General features: G+C 38.8%; 5 protein-coding genes across 8 annotated transcripts; 1 reads left to right on the top strand and 4 right to left on the bottom strand.

Moving 5' to 3' along the window:
• Positions 1–147: 147 nt before the first annotated feature.
• On the top strand, positions 148–3,224 carry ognb (osteoglycin, paralog b). Its single transcript, XM_034126514.1, has 6 exons — positions 148–1,409; positions 1,524–1,602; positions 1,815–1,979; positions 2,061–2,263; positions 2,356–2,448; positions 2,577–3,224. The coding sequence occupies exons 1-6, from the start codon at positions 1,311–1,313 to the stop codon at positions 2,745–2,747; spliced, it is 810 nt and encodes a 269-aa protein (XP_033982405.1). The 5' UTR covers positions 148–1,310; the 3' UTR covers positions 2,748–3,224.
• On the bottom strand, positions 3,037–4,902 carry LOC117479511 (small integral membrane protein 4). The gene is made up of 2 exons (XM_034126517.1): positions 4,595–4,902; positions 3,037–3,459 (listed from the first exon to the last, which is right to left on the bottom strand). Exons 1-2 carry the CDS (start codon positions 4,740–4,742, stop codon positions 3,368–3,370), a joined length of 240 nt encoding a protein of 79 aa, XP_033982408.1. The 5' UTR covers positions 4,743–4,902; the 3' UTR covers positions 3,037–3,367.
• Positions 4,903–5,668: 766 nt separating this feature from the next.
• Positions 5,669–8,627, bottom strand: kctd6b (potassium channel tetramerization domain containing 6b). Of its 2 annotated transcripts, XM_034126718.1 has the most exons (3): positions 8,491–8,627; positions 7,804–7,905; positions 5,669–7,305 (listed from the first exon to the last, which is right to left on the bottom strand). In XM_034126718.1, the coding sequence occupies exons 2-3, from the start codon at positions 7,828–7,830 to the stop codon at positions 6,619–6,621; spliced, it is 714 nt and encodes a 237-aa protein (XP_033982609.1). In that variant the 5' UTR covers positions 7,831–7,905; positions 8,491–8,627; the 3' UTR covers positions 5,669–6,618. The 2 variants fall into 2 exon arrangements, with proteins under 2 accessions (XP_033982609.1, XP_033982610.1); XM_034126719.1 differs by lacking the exon at positions 7,804–7,905.
• A 372-nt stretch (positions 8,628–8,999) lies between these two features.
• Positions 9,000–11,914, bottom strand: abhd6b (abhydrolase domain containing 6, acylglycerol lipase b). Its single transcript, XM_034126370.1, has 8 exons — positions 11,790–11,914; positions 11,059–11,215; positions 10,827–10,940; positions 10,597–10,729; positions 9,970–10,127; positions 9,756–9,810; positions 9,574–9,674; positions 9,000–9,179 (listed from the first exon to the last, which is right to left on the bottom strand). The coding sequence occupies exons 1-8, from the start codon at positions 11,912–11,914 to the stop codon at positions 9,000–9,002; spliced, it is 1,023 nt and encodes a 340-aa protein (XP_033982261.1).
• A 2,794-nt stretch (positions 11,915–14,708) lies between these two features.
• On the bottom strand, positions 14,709–25,632 carry slmapb (sarcolemma associated protein b). Of its 3 annotated transcripts, none has more exons than XM_034126418.1 (10): positions 25,521–25,632; positions 22,231–22,290; positions 20,166–20,294; positions 20,017–20,091; positions 19,622–19,924; positions 19,131–19,401; positions 18,794–18,965; positions 16,256–16,390; positions 15,729–15,816; positions 14,709–15,308 (listed from the first exon to the last, which is right to left on the bottom strand). In XM_034126418.1, exons 1-9 carry the CDS (start codon positions 25,612–25,614, stop codon positions 15,733–15,735), a joined length of 1,323 nt encoding a protein of 440 aa, XP_033982309.1. In that variant the 5' UTR covers positions 25,615–25,632; the 3' UTR covers positions 14,709–15,308; positions 15,729–15,732. The 3 variants fall into 3 exon arrangements, with proteins under 3 accessions (XP_033982309.1, XP_033982311.1, XP_033982310.1); XM_034126420.1 differs by lacking the exon at positions 25,521–25,632 and adding an exon at positions 22,605–22,704; XM_034126419.1 differs by lacking the exon at positions 15,729–15,816.
• Between the last annotated feature and the right edge of the window lie 3 nt (positions 25,633–25,635).

Genomic DNA, 25,635 nt, shown 5'->3' with positions numbered 1-25,635 from the left:
GAATATAGCCTACTGTAAAATATAATAAAAAGCACAAGTTATATGTGCGCTTAAGCCATATTTGTTTTATCTGGTGGGCTTTGACATAACCATTTTCATTATAGATTTATTCGAACAACAAGGTTACATGACGATTTTTATTCCACACTTCATTACAGCAAAAAACGCATATTATCGTTAATGCGGATCTTTATCTGGCAACGGCTCCCTGGTTTGGTTAAACTCTAGACAAAATTACAATAAGTATTTTCAAAGATATCAGATTTATTTATGTTGTGTGTTTGAACATGAGAGCTGTCTGCCGCATTTATATACCTTACATAACTATACAGAATGCTGTGCAGGAAATTGGTAGACACTTATTGGTTATAATTGTACGGTTACATTTTATTATTAGCATGGCTCTTTCTACATGTAAGACAGTTATTTTTGCTTTCATCCTGCACAGCAAGGTCAAACGTTAAGGTCAATCACAATTGTAACCTCTGTTTTGCTCAAACACTAGCCCAGTGAGCCTACATTCATAGACTCTTTAACATGATTGATCTGTCTGAAGCACAAGCCATAGAAAAAACATCTCTAAACCTTAATATGACTTTCTGTTCTTTACCCGAGTGACATTAGGGATCTAAATTATGATCATTTTCATTATGGTTTATGTTTCAGTTTTTTAAATTATAGTTTAAAAAAGGTCATAATAGTGAAACATTCCCAGAGCCAACAGAGAACAAACAACAGTCTAAATACTTACAGATATTTAAATAATCATTTAATAAAACTGAAACAAAACAATCCTCTAATGTTAAAGGCTGTAAACAGTGATGTGGAGTGGTTTTGCACAATAAAGAATCTAAAAGATTGTACTGTTGATTTTGTTGATTCATTTTCTGTCGATCAATTAATTGATTGTTTCAGGACAATACAGAAATGTTGATCATATTCTGTACATGTCCCTTATAATAGAGAAACAGCCCTCTGCTAAAGAGTGCATTATCTGTTTTGTTTTTGTTGGTGATTGAACTGAGTCATACCTTAAAATAGTTTTCTCTTTCCAGTAAGTTGCTTGCTTTGCAAAATAATTTCATAAATCACAAAAAAATCCTTTCAAAAAGTACAGTATATAGTCTTTAGAAATGCCCTGACGACTGAGAGCAACACTAACGCAGCATGTATTGAGTTAAACTTTGCTTCATTTTCTTACTTACTGGCAGCTACATAAAAAGCTGGAAGGAAATGTTTCCTGCTCACATATAACTCAGGTCCCAGCTTGCTGACAGACACTCTCTTCTCTCGACACCAACTAAGAGACAATGATGCAATTAAGGACTTTATTTTTTACATCCATACTACTGCCATGGATATTGTCTACTGCAGCAAAAGACAAATACATGGAAGTCAGAAGACCTAAGGTAATTTTATCTTTAAAGGTGTATACACTGTTAATAAGTTGGTAGAACTAATGCATAGTCCTCTTGAGTTGTAAGGGAAAGTATAGCTGCTATAAGGGGTTCTCTTTTTTACAGAAAGACACTGCAAACCTTCCAGACTATGACACTGTTCAAGACTCTGTCACTGACCCAGCAGCAGCTCCAAAAGCTGTTGGTAAGGTTTCTTTAAATTGAATAAATCGTTTTGAACAACTGTTTCAATGTTTATTATGCAATAGTTGTTGGAGCATTTGTATTTTTAGGAAAATGTAGCTAAAGCAGTGTTATGTAATAATTGGGTCGATCAAGTGTCCCCATCGAAACTGTGTGTGTTGAGCTTGAAGCTGCCATCACATTGCTGAAACCTATTACATGTGATCTTTTCAGACATGCCAACATGTCTGCTTTGCGTTTGCCTGATTGGATCAGTTTACTGTGAGGAGGTGTTCCCTGAAATGTCAGCAGTCCCAGCATTGCCAAAAGAAACAGCACATCTCTACGCACGTTTCAACAAAATCACAAAAATAAGAAACCAAGACTTTGCAGACATGGGTAAATACAAGTCATTATAGTTTAGTTAACTCTTCAGTGAATGTGATCTTTCAAGTCATCTCTCTTTGTTTTATACTCCAGCCACCATAAAAACAATTGACTTAACTGGGAATCTCATCACTGAGATAGACGATGGAGCTTTTTCAAAACTTCTACTTCTTGAGGAGCTCATTCTTGTAGAAAACAAACTGACTAAACTGCCTATGCTGCCTGCCAAGCTGACTCTGTTCAATGCCAATTTCAACCAGCTTAAAACCCAGGGTGTGAAGGCAACTGCTTTTAAAGTAAGATCCCAAGTTAAAATATTACAAACATTATGTACATTGCAAGTTTGATACAGCAGGCAGTCTGAAATAGTGGTCTTTTGTTGTTGCAGAAACTCACAGGACTGGCATATCTTTATCTTGGAAACAATGAACTGACAGCTGTGCCCCAACTTCCAGAGTCTCTTCAGGTTGTGCACCTGCATGTAAGTTCATCTGCAATACAATGAAATCACAGCAAATTACTAAGAAATTAACTTATTTGTGTTTGTATTGCCAACAGTAGTAGCTACTTGCTGGGCCAATATTGTGGTGTCCTGTGTCTGTTCTGCAGAACAACAAGATCTCAACAATAACAGATGAGACGTTCTGCAGAGGGAACTCCAGTTATTACATCCGAACCAACATGGACGAGGTGAGGCTGGACGGGAACCCTGTGGTGCTGTCTGAGCACCCCGATAGCTTCATCTGCCTGCAGGCCCTCCCTATCGGATGGTATCACTGAAATGACCAAAACATGCTTTTGACGGTGGTAAGCCCTTCTGAGGAAGATCTGCGTCAAATTAAACATGCAGATATAAAGATACAAAAAATATTGTTTGCAAAATGTGTTTCTTAATTTCAATTTGATATACTCACAATGCTTACAGTGCAAGTCCATATAAATGTAATGTTACAGAACGTCAGGATTTAAACAAGGGTATAAAAGAGCTTGTGTTTTGGGATGCTATCAACCATTATCTAACACGTGTGCAAAATAATCCAAGATGTCTTTAAATACAGAAGATAATTTCGTTAAGTACAATTTGGCTTGGCTGTTTTGTTTGAGCAGGTGCTATGCAATGTTTTAAGAATTTAACTTCAGTATCCTATAGCCATTCTGGAGATGATTTCATTCTTTCATTTGAGCTACCATTATTATTATTACTGCAAATGTTTTCTTAATCTGAAGATAATAGCAATAAACGTGCATGTTTCTCCATAAGCCTTTCACTCATAACTTTCACATGGTTGTTGTTACATGCTATGAAGTCCATTCCAGCCTGTTGGAAACAAGTAGGGAGCGAGAGTCCAATAATGTGTCCTTAGGTGACACAGCAAGTCCACATTTAGTCTGGCCATCGGTCACTTGGGTGTAGGCTCATTAAGAACTATTAAACCATCAGCGATCTTCTTCTCATAGTCCCGTTCCGATTGTTTTCTTCGGTAGACATCATCTGGAAAGAAAACAGAATAAAGAAAGTACAATGAGACATTCCACATGCTTTTTCTTGATTGTCGAGTTAAATGTTCTTCTATGAAAAAAACATACATATGAGTTATTCTGCAAAATAAAAAAAGTTTGCAACTCCAGAAAAGGCTACGGGTTCAAGGAATGAAAATAACAGATGGAAGTCTGTTCTGGCTTTGGAAAACTACAGGATAAAATATGCAGGGCAGCTTTTCCCCCCACCTCTTTTGGTGTTTTTTTTAAACACCAAAGAATTTTGAATCCTTTTAGTTCTGCTGAATTGGCACATTTGAGCACATCTGGAATAAATGAATGCGAGTTCAATGAGAGTACACATAAGGTGCATTTTCCTTTTTAAATATGTTTGAGGGATCCAGTAGCATTTAACTCTCTACATGGGTTGCTACAGAAATATCAATATGTGATATGAAGCGCTGGACACATCATTATTTAATATAAAGTTATATTATAATAAATATTTATAACAATAAATCATATTGAAAGGGACCACATTTAATTTGAACAAATACTATGTATTGCTTTAAGTGCATTCAGTTCGTTGGGTACATACAATTCTGTAACATTTCTAATTGAGGGGTACTTTTATAACAATATCATCTGGGATTTTTGTTGTAATATATTTAATTATCAACACTGAGAGAATGTAAAGCTATATTGTGGATTTTATTTTTTCTGTAAGCAGCTGTACATGCACTGCCATAGTCGGACCCACTGACTGTGCTGTGTGTATTTATAAATACTTTTTCCACCTTTCTCTCCATTTTTCAATATTTCCTAATGAGAGTGGGGAGGAGAGGAAAGTTTGAGGACATGTGAAATGTCAACAAGGCTGCTTTGTGCCACATATTCAGACAAGCACAGTCCTAGGCAACTGTAAACAGACTGCACGTTAATTAAACGTGCAACATGGCAATCTACGTCACGTAAACAGAATCATGTTATATGTAGGCTAATGCTCTTATTTACATTTAAAAGCCTTTAACACTCATCATATAACTCACATACCAAGGCAATGAGCAAACAGATGTCACTGTCATGCTAACGTCAGCTAGCTTAAACACGAAGTTTAAATGTTAGAAACGAACTAGATTCACACTCACAGAAAGTCTCTTTTCCTATCCTCACGTTGATCATGATCCACTCCATGGCGCCTCCGATGCAGAAGAAGATGGGGAGAAACCTGTACGTCCCTAGACTTTGTTTCCCTGGGACAAGGCTCAGTAAATATTGTATGTTGTTACTCTTCATTTTGGCTAACAGATATGTTACCCAAAACAGGTAATGTCAAGATAAAACTGTTTATAATGCAGGGGGGAGGGACTATGGTGTTTCAAAGTGAACAAGCGTGAACCTCAACATGTCCTTTACGCTTGTTACAAGATCAACGGACGTGAGAAATGGGGTGCGCTCGTTTTGTTACCTGCAGTAAAGAAAAATAACAGAACGTTCTAGAATATATAGGACTCTACGGTAGCTGGAGCTTAAAACGAACGCACCCAGGAAACATCGTCACATCCGGTTGTGTTTAGGTGTCAAGCGCTACGCTGTAACACTTCAAAATGAATGCAAAGAACTAAAACATAGTTTTATCCGACGATTAAACAGTTGAGAAGGGCAGGTTTTCTCCTCATATGAAAGATGGGTTAAAGGTCGCAAAAATATAATCGTTTTTACAAATGTCTTTCCTGTGCAGACATTTGATAAATAATTGCATTTCAGAGTGAAAAAAGCTTTTTAAATACGATTATAAACACAAAAATATCATCGTTTTTTTTTTTAGACATTTGGCTCAATTTATTATTTTTGAAAGTCATTAGTTGTCGTGAAATTGCCATAAATAAATAATTGCAATTACATGATATGTAGTAGAGGAGACTAGTGTATCAGTATTATGTCAAAGCTTTTGGTCAATAAAGGGCAGACCTTAGATGAGTGGTTATGACATGTTAATTCAATATTGAAGGTACCTTCATACTTTTTTTGTCACCTGGTTGCTGCCAAAAGTAGCTACGAAACTAACAATAACCTGGGATTATCATAATGTTTTCCTTTTTTGTGTCTTAAACATGTTATACATTGTATTATCATGAACACAGAGAAATTATTAAAGCATAGTGCAGATGTTTAAATAGCTGTTTGTCGAATATCAGTGTAATTGGATAAAGCAATGCAAATAACTGACAAATACATGTTTTATTTTGGCTGGAATGATCAAACACATCACTGTTGATATGGGCTCTAAACTGTAACAGTATGACATAATACTGCAAAGCCCACAACTACATATACAAACACAAGACCCTCAGACACATGCAACAATGACGAGAGGTCTTCAATTATAGTACCATACAAGGAGATAAGACAGGTAAGAAACTTATTTAAGATCTACTATAAATTGGGCTAAAGATAATCATAATTTATTATGAAAAAAAGGTTCACTCCTGACAACTCAGGATTCAAAACAGTTATTTGTTTAGTGTCTGCAGTCCAAAACATGACCAAGACAGCTTATGTACGAGGAACAATCATTTTACAATATCCCCCTTCCCCTTAAAATTGGGATCATAAGTCAACTTGATGTTAAGATGTAGATTTTATACCATTATGTGTAGGCAGTCTTAAAGCATGACTACCTGTTAATAATCAATTATTCTTGAATTCGGAATAACATTTTGCCGATATTAAACCACATTTGATCAAAACTATTCCTTGAAAAAGCAAGATTTCCACATTTGAGCATATCTGGGGTATTCTTGTGTCCCTTTATAAATACAATAAAATAAAAATCATTGCTCTTGTATATGGGGTCTTTCTGCTTCAAACAAAAATCTTTATACTCATAGTCGTCAATTAGGACATTTTTTAAGTAGTGGTAGTACAACTAAGAAAGTCTTCTTGCAATTGGAGGTGAATAAATAGAGAATTCCTATTTTCCACAGTTTTTATGCCATTTGCCTGGACTTTGAGCCTTGTCCCACTGTACCACCTTGGTCAAAAGAAAAATAAATTATTACTAGTGACACAGACATTTGCAACAGATTTCAAAATGTGTTGTTTAAACAGGACATGGGTAATATAAAGTCAAATCAAACAGCAGTGTCACGCACAACAACTGTGCTTTAACTCAGTCTTCAACTTTGCGAGCTGGTCTACAGAAAGTCCAGTGATGCTCCACCGTGTTCTCGTTTGCACGCTCACTCATATGATGCACACGGGTGTTGCGGATGGTGAATCCTTGTTTCATGATGTAGTCCATGAGGTGAACCCTTAGTGAAATCTCTTGGTGATAGTCACATGGTCCGAAGGTGAACGACACCTGGCAGTCTCTGGTGTCCATCATGTGTTTGCTCCACTTTGTGAAGTTGTTGGAAATACCTTCCAGCAGGCCGTGAACTTTTGTAGTTATGGTTAGCTGTGTGATGATAACAGCGACTGGATTTGAATATTTTGAAAGTTTCCGAGTGCTTGAGAGCTCCACGACCTGTTCATAGATGTCGGGAGGGTACAGAGGCTTGGGGTCATGAAGGCAATGGATCAACGGTTCGATCTGGTAGAAGTCCGCCTCTTTCCTTAGTAGGTCTGTCTCTGTGAAGTCGGCAGGAAGGGTAAGCTCAGACGTCCGCAGAAAGTTCAGGATGTACCGAAAAAGTGTCCCATCACGATCAATGAAATAATTCCCTTTGGAATCGCGAGTAGTGGGGAAATCTCCCCGGAACATTGCACCCAGCATGGAGTCTGGATAGCGCTGCAGGGTAGATAAACTGGTGGTGTACATGTGACCTCCCACGTTCAAGGTAACAGGAGAACTCATCTAAAACAAAAGAGGAACAAGATAAGGATAAGAATTAAAAAAAAAAAAAAAATTTAAATGTGCATTACTATATACAGTAGTACAGTAGTTCAATGACATGAACTGTGTGAATTTCAGCTGCCAAACTAGCTAAAATAAATGGAGTTCAATACAACGCCCCTGCAATAAATCATGTAGTTTGTCGTACTGTGTGTAAAAATGTTTTGCATTATAGTGAGAAGTGTTTCTAACATATCTCTGAGATTAGATATTGGAAAAACACAATGCAACACAATTCAACAGCACCACAGATTCTAAAATGATCAAAAAGGTTAAATCAACACCTCACTACATCTGTTTAGATACAATCCCAACATTTCAACCTTACTGCAGGGAAGTTATGTGATTGCATTGTTAGATGCTAGATGTAAAACTACTCTGTCAACAGAGTGATTTTAACTTTTCTTTCTGTTAAAAAATAAACCTCTTATTCTAGTCTGATTTCTATCCATCTCTTACCCTATGGCCCCAGTCTCCATTATCCATTTGTAGAACAATACCCACTTGGTCAGAACCAAAATAGAGAAGGGACAGATACGCTTTGGTTTAATTCAATTTCACCTGTGGAAAAACAGTCAAATTAACATGAGCTGTCACAAAGATATGCAGAATATGATTGACACAATCATGACGACAATCATCTTTTTGCATAAACGACTGGTGCTCACTTTGTGGATTAAATGAACAAACACTATTCAGGCATTTGGGATTTATGTTATTTCCAGTCAATTTATGCAAGATACATGAATTGTAACTCTAAACTGAATACACGTTTCTATAAGAAATATTCAGTGTTCTTTCTGTTTAACCAACAGTCATTATTTGTAAAACGAGTAAAATGCAGCAATACTGGAAGGCTACTTAGCCTTCCAGTATTGCTGCATTTTACTCATTTTTTCTATGAAAATAAAGGAAGTTGGCAAACGAGTTGAACAAAATGCATTTTAAAAGATGCATGATATTATTGTGTAAAACAGTGGAAACGTTTTGTCGTATAGTTTGCTAGCTAGCAAAGATAGCTAACTGTTAGCAATCTACGAGCCGTTGACGTTAACTGCCGTACGGCTACTACGGCTGACGTCGGGATTAATTTATTAATAAATTAGACTACCGGGAAGTAACATAGACGTTTAAACAAAGCCTTACCGGAGGGCTTTCTCGGTTATTTGTCTTGTTATTGTGTCCAGATTACAGCAGCTTGCGGTTCGTGTTTAACTGCACAGTCAGTGATGTTTGCCTCTGGTCGTACCCGGGCAGCTGTGCTCGACTCCAGGCTGCAGCAAAACTGCGCACACAAGGAGGGTGATTGAAGGGGGAGGAGGGGAGGAGGGGATTTGGGGAGGAGGAGGGGTCAGGGGAGGAGATCTTGCTGCATGCAACGACAGCCAGGAGGCACCTCTGCTGCATGAATACATTCACACACATCCTACAAACAGTCACACACTGATAAATGCATGGCACCTTTATTATCATGATGCGGTTGACATTACAAATTCAACGCAATTCACTTTCAAGAAATGCTTTAACACTAACAACCTTGCTTTTAGTGTACATACTTTTTCACGTATATCTGACTGTTTACATGCATGATACGTACAGGAAGCACGTATAGCATTGCAGGGGAAGGACATTATTGCAACTTGCAAGGCTTGAGTTTAGTAGGATTTCTTTGTGCCACCCCTGGTGTCTTGTTGCAGGATGATGAACTCTAGGATGAGTTTGGCTGTCCGACAAGGCCTCTCCATCACCACAGAGTGTCCACAGTTCTCCAGCAGGTCCACTCTGCATCCAGGTAACACTTCTGCAATGACTGCTGCTCCAGAGACATCCACCACCTGGAAAAATGCAGGATAGACATTATGTTTATGCAGATATGCAACTGAAGTATCTTTATTCAGGCCCAAGTAGCTTGAGAAACCTGAGCTGTTTCCTTCAGGTTACAAGTTTGTATACAACAACATGACATTTCAGTTTATTGGCTTTCATGTCCACAGTTAAACTGAATAGAAGTAGATTTCACATTATTTTAATGTGATGGTATGCATAGATTATTATGCATCATAAAACATATATAAACTATCCATATGTTTTCTTAAACGCACATGCACCCATGCATTTAAACTCATACACAACCATCTTTTACATACGACCACGCAACTCATTTAAGTATTGTTTTAAAAGCAATATCTGAATGTAATCACACTGTATTATTGGAACATCATACTTTACCTGATCTTTTTTCCCCCATATTACTTGTAAAGGTGCAGTTATCAGATGTAAGTGCTCCTGTAAGGCATATCTTGATGGTTCACCAACAATCTCCATAAAAACTAAATCAAAGAAAAGCAGGTTTACTTATATGGACTATACTGTATGCTTACATGGGAAATCCTAAGAATTTGGGAACGAACCTTCTTCGTAAAAAGTGTTGTGAGGCTGCCGAACATCTACCAAACCTTGAAGAATCTAATAATGACAGCACATGCATACAAATAAATAAATAACACAACCGTTAAATAATGCAGTAAGGTGATTATTATTATGTATATTTTCTGTAATCATTGATTGAGAGTGTATGCAAAGGGAAATCCACAATGATTTTGAATTTCATTTTTAAATTGTGACCTGCTGTGGGATTTTAAAGCGGACATGAGAGCAAAGTCTGAACATGTCCTCCATCTCCTCGGGGGTAGTCGGGATCAGCGGGATGTTCAGTGTGTAATTGCTGTGCTCCAGGTCCTGCAGATGATTGTCAAATTTGGTCTCGCAGGGGTGTCTTATACCTGCAAAACAAAATAGGTGACAAGAAGGTGATAAGGTTAACTGGTATTTAGTTTGGAACAATACACAGAAAGAAAAAGGGAAGCAATTAAGGGTGTGTGTCATAATATCATGTCTTGTCTTTTAACTATTAATAATCAGTATTATGTTACAACTTTTAAAAATACTGGTAATCTAGTGAAAACTTCTCAAAGTCATAGGCAGAGAGATGCTATGGATCTGGTGGACATCCGTTCTTGCCGAGGTTCACAGTCGGATCCTTTTGAGTAATTTCCCACATCTTTCAATCTCCACACCTGGTTGTAACGCGGGTTTCCTGCAATGTCACGATGACATCAGCAGGGTTATTTTGTCAAACTTTGAAAAGCTCCCTCCAGAGCCTTATAAGATGTGAGAGAGCCTATTAAGGGTAAACAATATGTACCGGTATTCTTTCCACACACACGCTTACACACATACAGAGTGACTGACCGTCTGGACAAATGAGAGTCATGCTGCAGATCTCTTTTGGGTAGCAGGCTGCGTAAACCCCGGCTACATTTCCCCCCATAGAGGTTCCAACCACATGGAAAGGTTTCCTGTTTAAGCGAATGGTTTCCACAAACTAAGAAGAAATAAAGACAAAAACAGATATTAAGTGGAAGGACTCTGGGTACCTGAGAAATGCAAGCTTAATATTAATTAATCTTTCTTCGGTTTACCTGATGGATCCTTTTGACCTGGCCCTGAATGGAGTAATCCTCCGTGTTAGTCCGGGTTGTTCCCTCATGACCAGGCATGTCCACACACACTATGTGCAGATGTTTTGGTAAATACTAGAGCAGGAGATTAGAGAAAGTATAGCTTAAGACCATTTATGTATGCATGGAACCAAGAAACGCCAAGAAATGATTGGAATGACAATAATTGTGTATCAGTGACAAGTGCACTAACCTTGACAACACTGAGCCATGTGTCTTTGTGAGCAGAGAAGCCATGCAGCATTAGAATAGATGGTCTCATCCCAGGCTTTCCTCTGCAGGCGTAACAGAAGCGATAACCACCACAGTCTGCATAGCGCACTTGCAGGCCCAGAGTCCTCCTCCAGTACCTGAAGAGGAGCAGGTACATACACGCTTATACACACAGTCACATACATTATCAAGTGATAATGAGCTTTGATGCAATTTTTTAAGAATTCAAGCTGCCAATTTCTTTAATGCTAATGCTTGAAAACATTAAGGGTTTCATGTTGAGACACATTTTGGATTTTGGAATTTAAAAGAAATAGACTAGACATCTTTGTCCATAAAGGTCACAGTAATCTCCGTGAAGGACAAACTAACACTATTTTACATTAAACTATTAACCTAACATGTGTAAAAAATGTAGGTGACCAACAACGCTGGCAAAAAAAAACACTGTGCTGCCAAACATGTTTTTAAATCAAAACCAGGCTATATTTTATGCAATACACATTAACACAGCTAAGATGATTGAAACATTTTAAATTAAAATGCCAAACTGAGGCATAATGGTTGATTAAATGTAGGCCTATTGTGTGTAGTGTATTTTTGTTTCATTGGTACTTGTTTACAATTATTATTTGGCGCTCATATGAGAGAATTCCCCTGGGGTATTAAACATATAAATGGAAAGGCAAACAACAGAGTTATTGACTTTACCAGTAATACACCTTAATGAGTGCAGAGGGCCAGAGGAGGAAAGAAGCAACAAAAGCCAGGATGGGAATTGCCAGTGTTCCCCCTGCAATGATAAACAAGTTCACCACCTCCAGATCAGCTGCCATGGCTCACCTAAAAACACAGCACACAAAAGCATTGAACACATGCAGTGTCTCTTAAGCATCACATGTTGGGGGAGGGGGAGAGCCAGTTTATGTACAATGTTTTGTTGCTAAATAACTCAAAATAACATATGGAATATCTTTATATGTGATGACAAACAGTTTCATAATTGTAAAAACTTACTTTTAGGATGAGTTTTTTCCCTCCCTGTGACTCACAGGCAGAAACATGTGATCGCTGGGTTTCTGTTGATTACTTCTACGGGTTGCAGTTCATTTAAAGGTGCTGTTGATGCTTTGAGAGCATGAATAGTCAACTGATCTTACTGATACGCTGAATAAAACGAAACATATTATTGTGGAGTGTAGTTAGTCCCGGCAGTTTGCTCTGGATAAACTCATTGATTATTACTCATCATTGGATGAAACCGGGCCACATTACTCGGTCAATCTTTTAAAGTGAACGTACAACAGGCCGATCGTTGCTTCAGTCCAGGCAGTACACTATAAAAATATACACACTGTGAAATAAATAAACTATTTACAGCCTTTAATACTATAAGTCAGTAAAGTGAACACAATAAACCTACAGTAAAGGATTTTACTGGTGAGTATAATGATTATTGACCATTTATTAAGGGTTCACAAAAGGAAAAACATCAGATAACTGGCAAAATTCCAGGGCTTTTCTTTGCACAGACCACTGGGTGTCATGACATCCACAGCATGTGAGATGTCAGCTCTGCTTCAGTTGACAGTGAAGCTTTGAGGGAATAGTGAACAGACTTTTTCACAGCCACTTTGAGGTTTCCTTTACTAAAGGGAAGAGAAACAAAACGGACGAACATTGCACCTCCAGATTTGCACAATAATGAGTCATTATACGTCTGGAAGAGTTTCAAACCAAAGCAAACTGAACAAGGTGTAGACCAAAGCCATATTTTAATGTACCTTTTGTACATTTATGTCATACAATTCTCATTAAATGAATACACTGGAAACAAAGAAACAAAAACAAAATATGTGAATTCTATATCCCTGAAAGCCACAAACAACATTTCAAATACACAGTAAAGTGTATACCTCAGAATTATACCTGCCAATCATCTTCTTCTTTTTATTTATTGTTGCATCTGTATTAAATCTGTATTGTGAGTATAATACAAAACTATTCATTAAATAACCATTTTTTATTTGTATTCTAATATTTGCTTACTTAAGGTCCATACCACTGTTTCCTGAAGTTCCTTAATAGGGGTGGGGGTGATGTTTGGATGAAAGGATTTACATGTACAAAGTTAAATAAATGACTTACATAATAAATTGACTTCAACATGAATGAGTAGCAATGTAAATTTAAGAAAAATCAAGTCCAAGATCACACTACACGGCCATCTAATGCAATGTGCAACTGCCATTCTGCTGCATCTCTGGTCCACTGCCGATGACCTACATACAAACTAGAGCAGAATAAATGGACACTGCAACTCTGCAGAGAGGCCCGGCTTGCGTGGGAATGATTCTCACATTTGGGTTTATATAGGGCGAAGAGGCTGCTCACATGTCATCCCCAGGTTGTCTGAATCTAACGTCACATTAGCTGCATCATCCTGCACGTCAATTTGTATCCTGAGAGAGATCCTTGACACAGCAAAGACTGCGGATTCTGCGGAAAATAAATTACAATGTGGCACAGAAATATGTGTCATGTCCCTTCATGTGGTCAGTGATTTGCTCTGGAACTATGACCTTATAAGACATTGCAAAATAGGAAATTTAGCAACAAGCTTCTCATCCTGTTGAGTAACATGCCTCCCCCTCCACAGACCTATTATAAGTGTGTACATGCTTAAAAAGCGTAACCGCACGGAGGGCTTCACGCCCTGCAGTCATACAGGCCAAGTATGGCACCACATTGTGTGTTTTCTTTGTACCACTGGGGATGCTGTTGGTACGCTCAATTCTTTTCCGCAGTACATTGTGGGCCGGCGGACGCACACCCTGTTCTCACCTGAGAAAAAACCTCACTCCCCGCGGAAAACACTCCCTTCAACCTCAACCTGGTTCTTTGAATGTCATCCGAAATACAAGGAGCTATCAGAAGGGTGCAAAACAGGAAATGTGAGATAGTTGTAACTGAACACATTATCTTGCTTAAGAGAAGCACACATATTTCTACAAATATAGATCCCTTCCCCTAATATTATCGGGCAATACACAGAAGAACCGAGCACTTCAGACCCAGGGTTCCTGGAAAAATATCAGAAGTAAATGGCAAACATCTCCATAGAACTTGGTGGCTTTAGAGACGGCCTGCTTACTATGCATTGACTATCATGGTGCAATTATAAAGTTAATATCTTTAAATGAGGTCACTCAGTTCTTCATAACCATTCAACACAATAAACTGTATATGTCAATTTGTTGGGTTCTTATTTACAAGGAACTGAGTAAACCACATATAAAGCAGCAAATTAATATATACAGTATATATTCCTTGATATATTTGAGATTTTCTACAAAATCATAATGCATGCAAATATGTAGTCATGACTAAACTCTGAATGAATACCAAATAAAGTATTGATAGTTATGTATTACACCAGTTGCTTATGTCAGTAACTGGTAAGATACAATGCTCTATATGGCATGCATTTAAATTATATTGTCATGTCAATATCCATTATTACAAATATTGGTGATAAGAGGTACTTTCTTAGGGGTACCCACCATCACCACAGACTGATGAATTGTTACGTATCAAGGGCAGTTATCATGCATTCAATTAGGGGCTACATTATTGTGACAATATTTATTATTCGGACAGTTACAGAGATGTGTTACAGTTAGGGAGGTTCAACTCTAGGATATCCATTTAAAATATCATCATCATCATCATCATCATCATCATCATCATCATCTTAAAGTAAATAACTTTGTAGCGTACCTTTACATTCATTATTGGATAATCCTATCCTATCCTTAGTTATGATAGTAGACAAAAAAAACAACTCAACCTTGTTTCCTTCAAATAATAATAATAATAATAATAATAATAATAATAATAATAATAATAATAATAATAATAGGCATACAAACAAACGTATTCATTTGCACACAAAACAACATTATTTTATTAACATCTCTATCATCTAAAATAGAGCATCTTAAAAATTAAACAGTGTTAAGTATGAGCCCTCCTAATTAATAGTGCAGATATGATAGAGGGCACGTTTTTCAGTTTCAGTGCGGAGAAATCTGATGACAATTATGGGTTCACTTCTCTGTTTATGTTTGTGTGTGTTTGAGCACGTGTCCCTCAGGTCCTGAGGAGCAGAGCAGCAGCCACAGCTGTTAGAGCCACAGCAGCCACAGGTCCCCAGATAAACCACGGTTTCTGAAACAAGTGGTGACAGAAAAGAGAACATGAGCATCGCTTCATGAAACGGCTCAATATCATCATCATAGAACCGCTGAAGCTTTGACAGAATGAGCTTGCCATTGAAAACAATGCAGTGCACAAAGAAGGCAGGTTAGAAACAGCTCTTTCAGGTAAAGATAAGCCCATCCAAGCAAACTGAGAGAAACAGTTGTTAAGCATTAGCCATCCAGACAAGACAAACAGATGTCAGATGTTTGGACTGTGTGATTAGAGAGGTTAGAGTCTCTGAGATGAGAATTTATTTGAGTTTCCCCAATGGGAGGCATTCTGGGGAATAGGGAAAACTTGATTAAGTCATGCAATTATCTTAGAAACACTGATGAGAATGAAAGATGTAGGCTGATTTGACAGGATGGTCAATGATGTGATGTGTACCTTACTACCACAATGCGCCGAAGCACCAATACAGCAAAGCCAGGATAAGGCCGATGACTATGGCTTGAACAGGCAGCAAAAGGGATGTCTACAGAAGGGAAGGGATATTACAGTAATCATCTGCAACGGGACATACTTTAGTTGGGCGTAGCTTTATTAATAAACCCCTGAGTGAGTCTTCTGTGTTTGTAATTGATGTTTACACAAATCTCATAAGTCACACACAGCTGTCATGGTCTAATACAGTAAGATACAGTGGATACGTTTAAGGGAGCAGGTGCACTGCTGCGAATAAAAAATAAAAAACATGAATTGAACAAAATATTCAATTTTGATCTTTCACAAAATAAAATAGATGTTTAATGCACTTTTGTTGCAAAGCTCATGCTTCTAAGATCAAAATGTGTTTGCTTCTTATGCAAATAAAAGCTATGGTGCTGTTTATTTTAAACAAGGGCATTTTAATATATATTTTATGTCAAATGATTGTATAAGATTTTCTTAGTGTATGATAGGCCAGTACTCACCTTTGTCCCGTTCTCCTGCAACTCCTTCATGTTGGCTTTGCACTCCTCAAACTCATCTGTAATTGACTGCTTTTCCTGCTCAGTCTTCTCATACTTTTCCTTCAGGTCTGACAGCTCCGTCTTAGCCTCCTCATACTGCAGAAAGCCAAATAGTTTTAAATTAAACACAAAACAAATGACTTTAATTTAAATGTATGATTATGCTGGTGCCATCTTATGTATCAATGATTGATTTAATGTGTTGACAGATCCCCCCCCATGCTTTGTCTGACAGGGCATTAGAGGACGGGTAAATCACACAGAGAGCGCTCTCAGGTTCAACTCTTATTCAGCGACTGAAAGTCACACCACATAGGGATGAATGACTTGTGGTTAAGGATGACTTCATCTCGGCTTTCTGCTATTGAACAGTGGCCCTCCTGTCTCAGAGTCACAGTGGTGGTTGATCCCCCCCACATCCAGCCTGCTAAACCTGCCTGGGAGCATACAGCAGAGCGCCACTGCCAACAGCACACAGCCGAGGTCTGTTTCAAATGGAGAATGCTCTAAACTTCACAATCTGTTGTTTTAAGAGATGAGCTGGGAGTTTTGCTTTCACTTCAAGACAGTTTCAGTTAGTTAGACTTAGTTGTAGTAGTATCTACGAGCCATTAGTTGAAGACATAAAGGCTCTTTTGTGTCCTGGGCTGGGTGACCCTGAAGGGAAACCTAGCTTTCTTGGTTATAAAGCACACACTGAGTAATATTTTAATGACCTACATTTACCACCAATAAAGATTAGATGTCCATATAAAAGGTGGCATATCCTACATTTGATGGATGGATGCCACAGGGATTGGTACCGAGCCCCGGTATTAAACGGGCTCCGGGGCTGAATTATTAAAGACCGTGGTACCGTTAAGCTCCGACGTTATCGGTCTTTTTATCGGTACTGTAGACATGTAAAACATATGTCATGTATTATTGCTACACAAACATTATATTGCAGTTTTAGTGTCGCAAACTCTGTTTCTAATTCGCAAAAAGACTGCAAAATGCGTCTATGATTATTTTGTATTTTCGATCTATCCAATCCAGATGAGAGATGAGAACACACACACACACACACACACACACACACACACACACACACACACACACACACACACACACACCACACACACACACACACACACACACACACACACACACACACACACACACACACACACACACACACACACACACACACACACACACACACACACACACACACACACACACACACACACACACACACACACACACACACACACACACACACACACACACACACGGTATTATGTATGCTAGCAGCAATACACAGAGTTAACTAAATCATACAAACATGGGTTAATGATTAGAGGTAACTGAGTTATTTATTTTGTTAAAGTTTCAGCAATTCTGTTTACAGTTCCGTCATCACATTATTTAATACGATTTATTAAAACACTGTTTCTTTTGATGTGAAATATTATTTATTTAATTTAAATAAACAGCAATGTTAATTTTGTTCACAATTTGTTTAGTTAGTTTACCATATCCTTTTCTCCAAAAGAACCGATAAGAGTACCGTTAAAGGACCGGATCGATAAGCGGTATCGATAAAAGTAGTAGTACCGTTAACGATACCCATCCCTAGCAGTGTATCAAGACATACTGGTTATGCAGTCTTTATCCTTGATTTTTTTTATTTCATTTTATGGTTCTGTGTGTCATAAAAGTTGGATTTTATTAGCTTTTAAAGGATACCTTTAAGCCCTTGTTCAGTGTGCATGTAGGAAGTTTGATAAATACTGTATCACCTTGTAAATATTAAGTTTCTAAAGCAACATCTCAAGAACAGCGGCAGAGCTGCTCTGCACTCAGAACAGTTTTGACATATCTCATGGGACAATACATGTTTATTTATATGTATAAATGGTAGAAAATAGACTCGAAACCTTTGGGCAGTAACCATTGCAGACAATGTAGACAGCTGCACTGGTTACAATGGATCTATTTCTGTCTCAGTCACATGAGTGTAAACTGACTGGATGGCAACAAATGTAGACAATGTTTAACAATCAGGTTTGAGGGCAGAGGTTTTTTTTACCCTTAAAGGTGGGCTAGGTAATTTTGGAGAAACCAGCTCGAGTGCGCTAGAATTTGAAAATACACAGCCGGAAAAAATCTGCCACTTCCTTACAGAGCCCCTCCTCCAACACACATGAACGCGCACATGACCAATGAGGGCACGAGATAAGTTTGTGCACAGATGGAAGGCTGACAGGCAGGTAGGCCATCAAGTTATTTTAGCCGGGCCGGCTAAAATGATTGGTCGTGCTTTTTAATTTTTTAATGGATTTTTTGTCAAAGCACTTAAGATATTCATTGCTATCGGGATGTTAAGAGCATTCCATGGAATATAACAAAAAGTGTATCTCGAGCCGGTTTCTCAAACTTACCTACCCCACCTTTAAGGTAATTCTACATGACTTTGAGATGCTTGACCCTTTGGTTGTGGTTTGGAGAATGTACCTCTCTCTGCAGAGCCTTGCTCTGGCTGTCTGCCTCCTCCAGTTGGATTTGCAGCTTGGTGCTGTCCTGCTGGTGCTGGAGCTGCAGGGCCGCCAGCCTCTTCTCTAACTCCTGCTGGGATCTCTCCAGGGCTTTGAGGCTGTCGCTCAGCTCAGCATTCTGGGCATGCGAGCTACCAGAAAAAAACAACACTGAGTTTAATAGGTGAGGGACCATGCAAAGCATACGGTACACTGTAAAGTAAAACCTACTGAAACAGAGACAAGCACATGAGACAGAGGGAACACAAAGGTGGGGGTGAAGATGGTCTCTAGGTGACGTAGCTAAGTGCACTGACCTGGCAAGGTCCTTCTCCAGCTGCTGCTGTCTCTGCAGCCCCGCCTCTTTCTCAGAGCGCAGTGCTGCACATTCACTCTGCAGGTTCGCCTTGTCTTTCTGGTGAGACTTGAGGAGTTCCTCCCTCTCAGTCCTGAGGGAAGCACACTCACTTTGCAGACTGCTCCTTTCCTTCTGGTGCTTATTCACGGTTTCTTGTTTTTCAGATCGCAGCATTGCACACTCCTTCTGAAGGCCATTACACTCTGCCTGCATGGACTGCAGCTCGCCAGCTATGAAAATAAAATGTTTTATGTAAGATTCTTTGAGCCGATGCCCTTTTCTTAATTAGCTTACAAATACGTTAGCAGTGTGTGTTAATTTGAGTCTATTTATGTTTTAAACAAAAAGGCTATTTTTCTAGGTCATTAGTGCATCAGACACATCTATTTTCCTTTTATATGGATATTCTCATCATATTTGGTATCACTCTGTGTATAGACCCTGTAGTACCTTGAATTTCTGCAGTTTTCTGCCACTGCTTGCTCTGCTGTTGAAGGTCACGCTGTAGGTTGTCAATTTCATGCTCATATTTGTTGGCGGTCTGGCGCCATTTATCGAGATCCTTGGAGACGGTTGCCAGGTTAGTCTGGATAGCAGCTACGTCACGATCGCGCTCAGCAGCGGCTGCCTCCAGGGCACGTTTCAGCTCCTTCACCTCATCACGGGCACTTAGTAACTCGTCGCGTGAACCGGAGGAGACATCCATCTGGCCTCTGAGGGTGCTCGTTTCATCTTGGAGCTGCCGCAGCTGGCCTGTCGGAACAATGGTTGGTGTTTAAATAAATAATGTTGACCTTTTCTATGAGAAAATACCAAATGTTCTATCAACAGACACAAAGATGTACCTTGAAGAAGTTTGATCTGTTTTGCAGATTCATCAGCTTGGTGCTTATTTCCCTTTTTCTCTTCCTGCAGGACACCTACAAAAAAAGATTTCATTTATGGTTTTTGTGTGTGAACAGCATAAAGTGAAGGAAATGGTGTGTATTCGTACCTTCTAGCTCCATAAATGTGTGTTTCTCAGTATTGGCTTGCTCCTGGGCTTCACGAAGTTCATCTTTCAAGCGCTGGATAACTTTCTCTGAGTCACCCGAGGATCCCATGTTTGACTTGGTCAAGTTATCTGATAGTGAAATACAGAACAGAAATGATTACTCAGATTAGAAGATGCTTTCTCTTTTACATTTGAGTATCTAGCTGTGAGGTTAAAGCTTATTATTTTCCTGCAGAGTCACTGGAGCTGTTTACAGTCATTAGAAAGTGAAGGTTGAAACATGATGACAATCAGGCCGAAATGATGGCAAGTCAGCTTCTATAAAAATAGAAGCTGACTCACTTTTACCATATTTAACCAGGGCGGACATACTAGATGATTTCCCAAGATATCAAATGGGACTATTATATAAACTAATTGCTAACCCAGAAATAGACACAGCTGCATTATCTGTATTTTTTTAATCCAAGCTTTCATTCCTAACTGTCCATTATCCCGTCAAAAAACACATCCCTGGCGCCTCATTGCTTGTGAACAACTTGTTACTGTAAACAATACACAAAGGGAATAGACTAGCCAACGTTGTCAAGGGTCTGTTGTGTTTCCTAGAGGTGGAAACAAACTCCAAATACTTGTGCTTGGCAATTCCCAGTGAATATCTCGATCCCCTAATCTACCATGGCTCAGAAAAGAGGTGACCTCATCCCAGGCCGAACATTTGGCAGAAGCTAAAACAAGAGTCATGACAGGTCAAGCATGTGCACCATAAATGGACACATCGCTGGACTGAGGCTGTCATGAAATGCTTATTTGTTGTGATTTCACTTGTTCTGTCATGCAAGGCTGTCACACAAGTACTGTTCATATACACACACATATTTTTAAAAGTGCTCCCAGATTTCATTGATAAATGTCCCTAAAATGAATGGCAATAAAGCGACTGCTGGAGGCTGGTGGCCCCCTCTAACTCAGGCACATGACCACCACCCTGCTGTGTGCCAGACAAAGGATGGGCGGGCAGTGCTCCGTCCAGCATGTGTGTATGAGGTTGTGTGTTCCCTCATGCATGCATATGTATGAGTGAGAATGTGAGTGGGCTTCCTGTACGTAGGTTTTTTCCAGTTTCTGTGATGAATGTCGTCTGGAGAGCATGAGATTAAGAGAAGGGCGCCCAAAGTATTACCTTCAGTATCATTAGTTATTATAGAGTGACACCTGACAGAGTCATAATGGGATTAGCCTGTGTGTAAAAATACCACTGTGACTAGTTGGGGGATATTAAGCATCACACTTCCTCAAGTGACGACAGGGGAATTTTTTTTTAGGAAAAGTCTTTTTTTAGCTCAAGTGCTGAAGGCTAAAGCCATCATGGTCTATCTTTCCCCCACTGCCAGTTTCCTTCCCAATGCATGTGACAGCGTACTAAAACTGAAAATAAGCATTAGCGATGCTCGCATTGAATGTCCACAGTATTCAGCAAATCTCTACAAAACTGCTTATCAAACTGACAGGTGTGATATCAATTTACAGGTACAAAATGTTCTTTTTGTGAGAAATATCAGTATCATTTTGAAAAGACAGAGATCATCTTGTTGTGAGGACACTGTTTGCTTTGTGCTGCCTGTACACTATACCGTGCAGTGTAGCATGACAAATCAATTCATGCAAAATTGATTCACTGACAAAAATGCTTGCACATTTTCTCAGGACGATCCCTGTTGATTTGTATGTTTTTGATGTTCTCTGTTTAGCAATCATTGCATTCTCTTTTAATAAGCCACTCTAAAGCCACTAACACACAGGGACATAATGTGCCCTCTGTGTAAAGAGACTCCATCTTCTAATAAGCTGTTGACACTGGAGAAATCAGCCTCGAAAACAAGGACATCTACAGCAATGTCAGCTCTAAAGCCAAACAACGGCCCTGAGAGGCACAGCCACTCTGTTTACCGGTGACTCATGCTTTTTTCTCTCTTCACATTGCCACTTAGTAAGATGTGCAGTTACAGGTAAGAGCCATTTGAAAAGCAAAACCGTCAAGTCACAAAATAATAAGATTGGTTACCTTTAATCAGCGACACGTTATTCATGGGATCACTCAGCTCTTTCGCATCCATTTGCTTATCTGTAAAGAAAAAGTATAACTACAGAGGTAAACAAACAAATGGATGTATCTCACTAAATCACTAAATCACATAAGATGTTATGGTGCCAAATCAAATACAGAAGAAACTTGATAATAAATACACTATGGGTGCTGTTATTATGGTTAACAATGATCTTTTAAGAAAGTAAACACAAAAGTGCATGCTCATCTATGAACACAAAACAAGTAATTTTAAAAGATGCAGTGGAAAAACTGCTGAGACATTTTCTTTGAGAAATAGGTCACATAATAATAAAAAGGTTAGGAATAAAAAACATAGGAGGAAATGTTACCTTCGGTGATCTAGGAGCTACAGTACTCTATGTTCTGATGCTACAGCAGTCCCTGACATGAAGAACTCTCCTCCAACTATCAGATTTTTTTCAGATGCGAAATGGACCAGTCCACGCAGTGAGGGGGGGGGACACTGGGGGGATTACAGACGCTGTGTACCAGATCTCTCTGCTATTGTTAGATTCAAGCCAGTAAAGACTAAGGAAGGGTTGATATAGCTGAACACATACTTCAAGTTTGGTTGCAAAGCTATACTAGAGGTAAGTCAGATGAATGTCCTCAAAAAAATGACCCCCCTATTTTGTACAGTCCCTAAGCCCCTCCGACTAGGTCATGCATCCGAGTAGAGCATGTCGGAAGCTGCAGCTGCATAGTGACACAGAGAGGTTTTGTTCAGGGAGCCGTGCTGCTCTCTGACCAGTTGGTACTGATGTAAAAATCTACAGGATGACACAGAATAAACAAAGGCAGTGTGTGTCACGTATGTGCTGCAGCCTCTCATATTTTGCCACGCTGTAGGCTGTAGGCACAAAATGATTTGCCTTAAGGGTTGGATCTTAATTTAATCCCGAGCAGGGAAGCTGTGCTGTGTCTATCACACGAACAAACTGTGTATTGTTATGCTAATTGGACAAAAAATACCTTTGTTCGCCTCTTTAGCGTGCTTTGAATAGTTTGTGAGGCTGAGGCGAATTCCAGTTATAGAAAGAAAGCAGTGGTCTAAATTAAATAGCATGATATTACTTTTTCTACATGCAAGCAAATAAATGTTTCCCCCCCGGATCGAAAGCTTTTAACGCTAATCATGTCCCATCAGCAATTCCTTAAATAATGTACAAAGGCACACAGACATAAAGGCTGTAATTCAGATTTTAAAATGGAGGGGCATGTCATGGTTTAGGGGACATTCACATTATTCAAGATGTTTCAACTTCAGTCTACCTTCCTATTTAAGGCGGTACAATTCCTTATTGTAGATGGTAATATTATTAGTCATCATTGTGACACTAATGCTGCAGGCTAAGTGGAGCAAGTATGAACAGCTCTTGTTTCAATTGATTTCCGGACATGCATATCATTGCAGAGAATAGCATGCTGCGCCCAAAAAGGGAAAACCTGTGTTACCTGTGTTAGGAGTACACTGTCATCCTGGCAACCGACAGTAAATTAAAGACCCACAACACAAAACACCCTTCAAGTTTAACGAAGAAACTGACAAGCTGTCCCTACAGTCTGAAGATATCAGTTTGCAGCTACACAACAGTGAGAAGGACACAGACATATGCCAAGGCCGGTTTCTAAAAAGCTGTGAATCCATCTAAAATGTTTGCTGTGTCCAAGGGAACTCAACCTTGGTTGACCGGGCAAGCTAGTAATGAAGTAAAGGTTTATGATATAAAGCTGCAAATCATTGACATGTTTTCGGTCAATAATCAACCATTCCAACCTTTAACTCTGGTTTAAGGATGTTTATAATCTCTACAAACTGTATATCTGCATCCCACAAGGGTGATTTTTTAACACGAGAGAACACTAACCAGCGAATCTTCAGTTAAGTGGATTAAGACTCTTATAGAGCACGCAATTGTTAAGTGTTAAGTGTTCTCTAGACAGACAGGTGAAGGGTAAAGCCACACACACCGGTTTTATAGGTGGAAGATCTGCACAACTTTAATAAGATACAGGTCTGCAAACAAAACTGCTCTATGACTGAGAAAATATATGGTATCTCATATCATCAACATGATCTAAAGTTGCTGCTGCTCTCTGAGGGCTTGCTTAAAACATTAATAACTGCCAAACTCCATACTCCCGTTATCATCACATGTAATAGCAGCCTGGACTGAAATCTGCTTTTTGCCTCAGCAATAAAACTGAATTTGATGTTGCATAATATATGTAAAAGGCATTTAATAGTTTTATTGAAAGGAAGTAACATTAAGATATAACTACACTGAGTTGTACATTTGTCAGGTTCACCTAGCTCAAACTACTACTGTCTAAAATCAAGGTTATACAAATGATTGTGCCTTCATGAAGGTTTTAATGTTTAGGTTATTGAAACTTTTCTAAGAGAGGTTTTAATTGAACTAATTATATGTTTTAGGATTATAACCTTGACAGTATTCGATGTCCTTTCCTTGGACTGCAATAGCTTCAGCAAGGTTAAACTGGGTGTATATTTCTGCAAGATAAATGGCTGGCTTGGAAAATATTTCTGCAGAAAGAGAATATATTAAATGCAGTGAAAAGTGTTGTTACCCAACCTAAATTGACCCATATTAGACTAGTACATCTTCCATACACATTTCCTTTCATTTGAATGGCATCATCGCTTTTGCACTGGAATCAATTAAATAAAAGATAAATAGCTTGGCATTATATAAAATCCTAAAATTAGAGAGATACCTAATCAGACAGGTAGGCTACTTTAACGTAGCTAGCTTAGATCAAACGTTACAACACGTTACCCTAAGGATGTAGTGTAGCTAACTGATAGCTTGTTAGCTAGTTACTTTAAAAGCTGGTTTTAATTATTAACCTACTTAATATGAACACAATATCAGGTCACAGAGTTGAGTGAGTCATAAAACATTTAAAAAAAATAAAGTGTCGTAACTCAAAACCAAACAACTCGAAAATCTGTTTTTGTTGTTGTGAATTGGCTATGATGCTAATTTGGCCTAAACTAATGAATGACGTCATCTGCAAATTGGCTAGGTTTCAGTTGATACTAGCTTATGGTAGTTAGCTTGCCTTTAAATCCCTATCAAAGCCCTACTTTTTATAGGCACAATATAATGCTGAAGAGGCAGTCTCAAAGGCTACAACCTATAAAACAGTGTTCAGCCTACAAGTTAGAAAACATCACTGAAAGTTGCCTAATCGGTGAGGTGGGTGTTGCCTTTTCTTACGTGTGAGGCGAGCGGTCCGTTCAGTTTGACTCACAAACCAGAAGTGATACTCTCTTCTTGGTGCTAACAGGAGGAGGAGAGGAGGAGGAAACATCACCGCAGAGGGTTTCAGTTT

The sequence above is a fragment of the Trematomus bernacchii genome, unplaced genomic scaffold, assembly GCF_902827165.1.
Source record: "Trematomus bernacchii unplaced genomic scaffold, fTreBer1.1, whole genome shotgun sequence".
NCBI lineage: Eukaryota > Metazoa > Chordata > Actinopteri > Perciformes > Nototheniidae > Trematomus > Trematomus bernacchii.
The sequence above is the reverse complement of the archived record's forward strand: the minus strand, read 5'-3'. Positions and strand labels throughout refer to the sequence as shown.

Excerpts from the sequence above, each read along its gene's own strand:
- ognb (XM_034126514.1), top strand. The coding sequence starts at position 1,311 with ATGATGCAATTAAGGACTTTATTTTTTACATCCATACTACTGCCATGG. Across the intron at positions 1,980-2,060 it reads CCAAGACTTTGCAGACATGG|CCACCATAAAAACAATTGAC; the intron begins GTAAATACAAGT and ends TTTATACTCCAG. Across the intron at positions 2,264-2,355 it reads TGAAGGCAACTGCTTTTAAA|AAACTCACAGGACTGGCATA; the intron begins GTAAGATCCCAA and ends TTGTTGTTGCAG.
- LOC117479511 (XM_034126517.1), bottom strand. The coding sequence starts at position 4,742 with ATGAAGAGTAACAACATACAATATTTACTGAGCCTTGTCCCAGGGAAA. Across the intron at positions 3,460-4,594 it reads GATAGGAAAAGAGACTTTCT|ATGATGTCTACCGAAGAAAA; the intron begins GTGAGTGTGAAT and ends TTTTCTTTCCAG.
- kctd6b (XM_034126718.1), bottom strand. The coding sequence starts at position 7,830 with ATGGATAATGGAGACTGGGGCCATAGG. Across the intron at positions 7,306-7,803 it reads ATGGAGACTGGGGCCATAGG|ATGAGTTCTCCTGTTACCTT; the intron begins GTAAGAGATGGA and ends CTTTTGTTTTAG.
- abhd6b (XM_034126370.1), bottom strand. The coding sequence starts at position 11,914 with ATGGCAGCTGATCTGGAGGTGGTGAACTTGTTTATCATTGCAGGGGGA. Across the intron at positions 10,941-11,058 it reads CATGGCTCAGTGTTGTCAAG|TATTTACCAAAACATCTGCA; the intron begins GTTAGTGCACTT and ends CTCCTGCTCTAG. Across the intron at positions 10,128-10,596 it reads GACTCTCATTTGTCCAGACG|GTATAAGACACCCCTGCGAG; the intron begins GTCAGTCACTCT and ends TTTGTTTTGCAG.
- slmapb (XM_034126418.1), bottom strand. The coding sequence starts at position 25,614 with ATGTTTCCTCCTCCTCTCCTCCTCCTGTTAGCACCAAGAAGAGAGTAT. Across the intron at positions 19,402-19,621 it reads GAAAACTGCAGAAATTCAAG|CTGGCGAGCTGCAGTCCATG; the intron begins GTACTACAGGGT and ends TTATTTTCATAG. Across the intron at positions 18,966-19,130 it reads CTGGAGAAGGACCTTGCCAG|CTCGCATGCCCAGAATGCTG; the intron begins GTCAGTGCACTT and ends TTTTTCTGGTAG.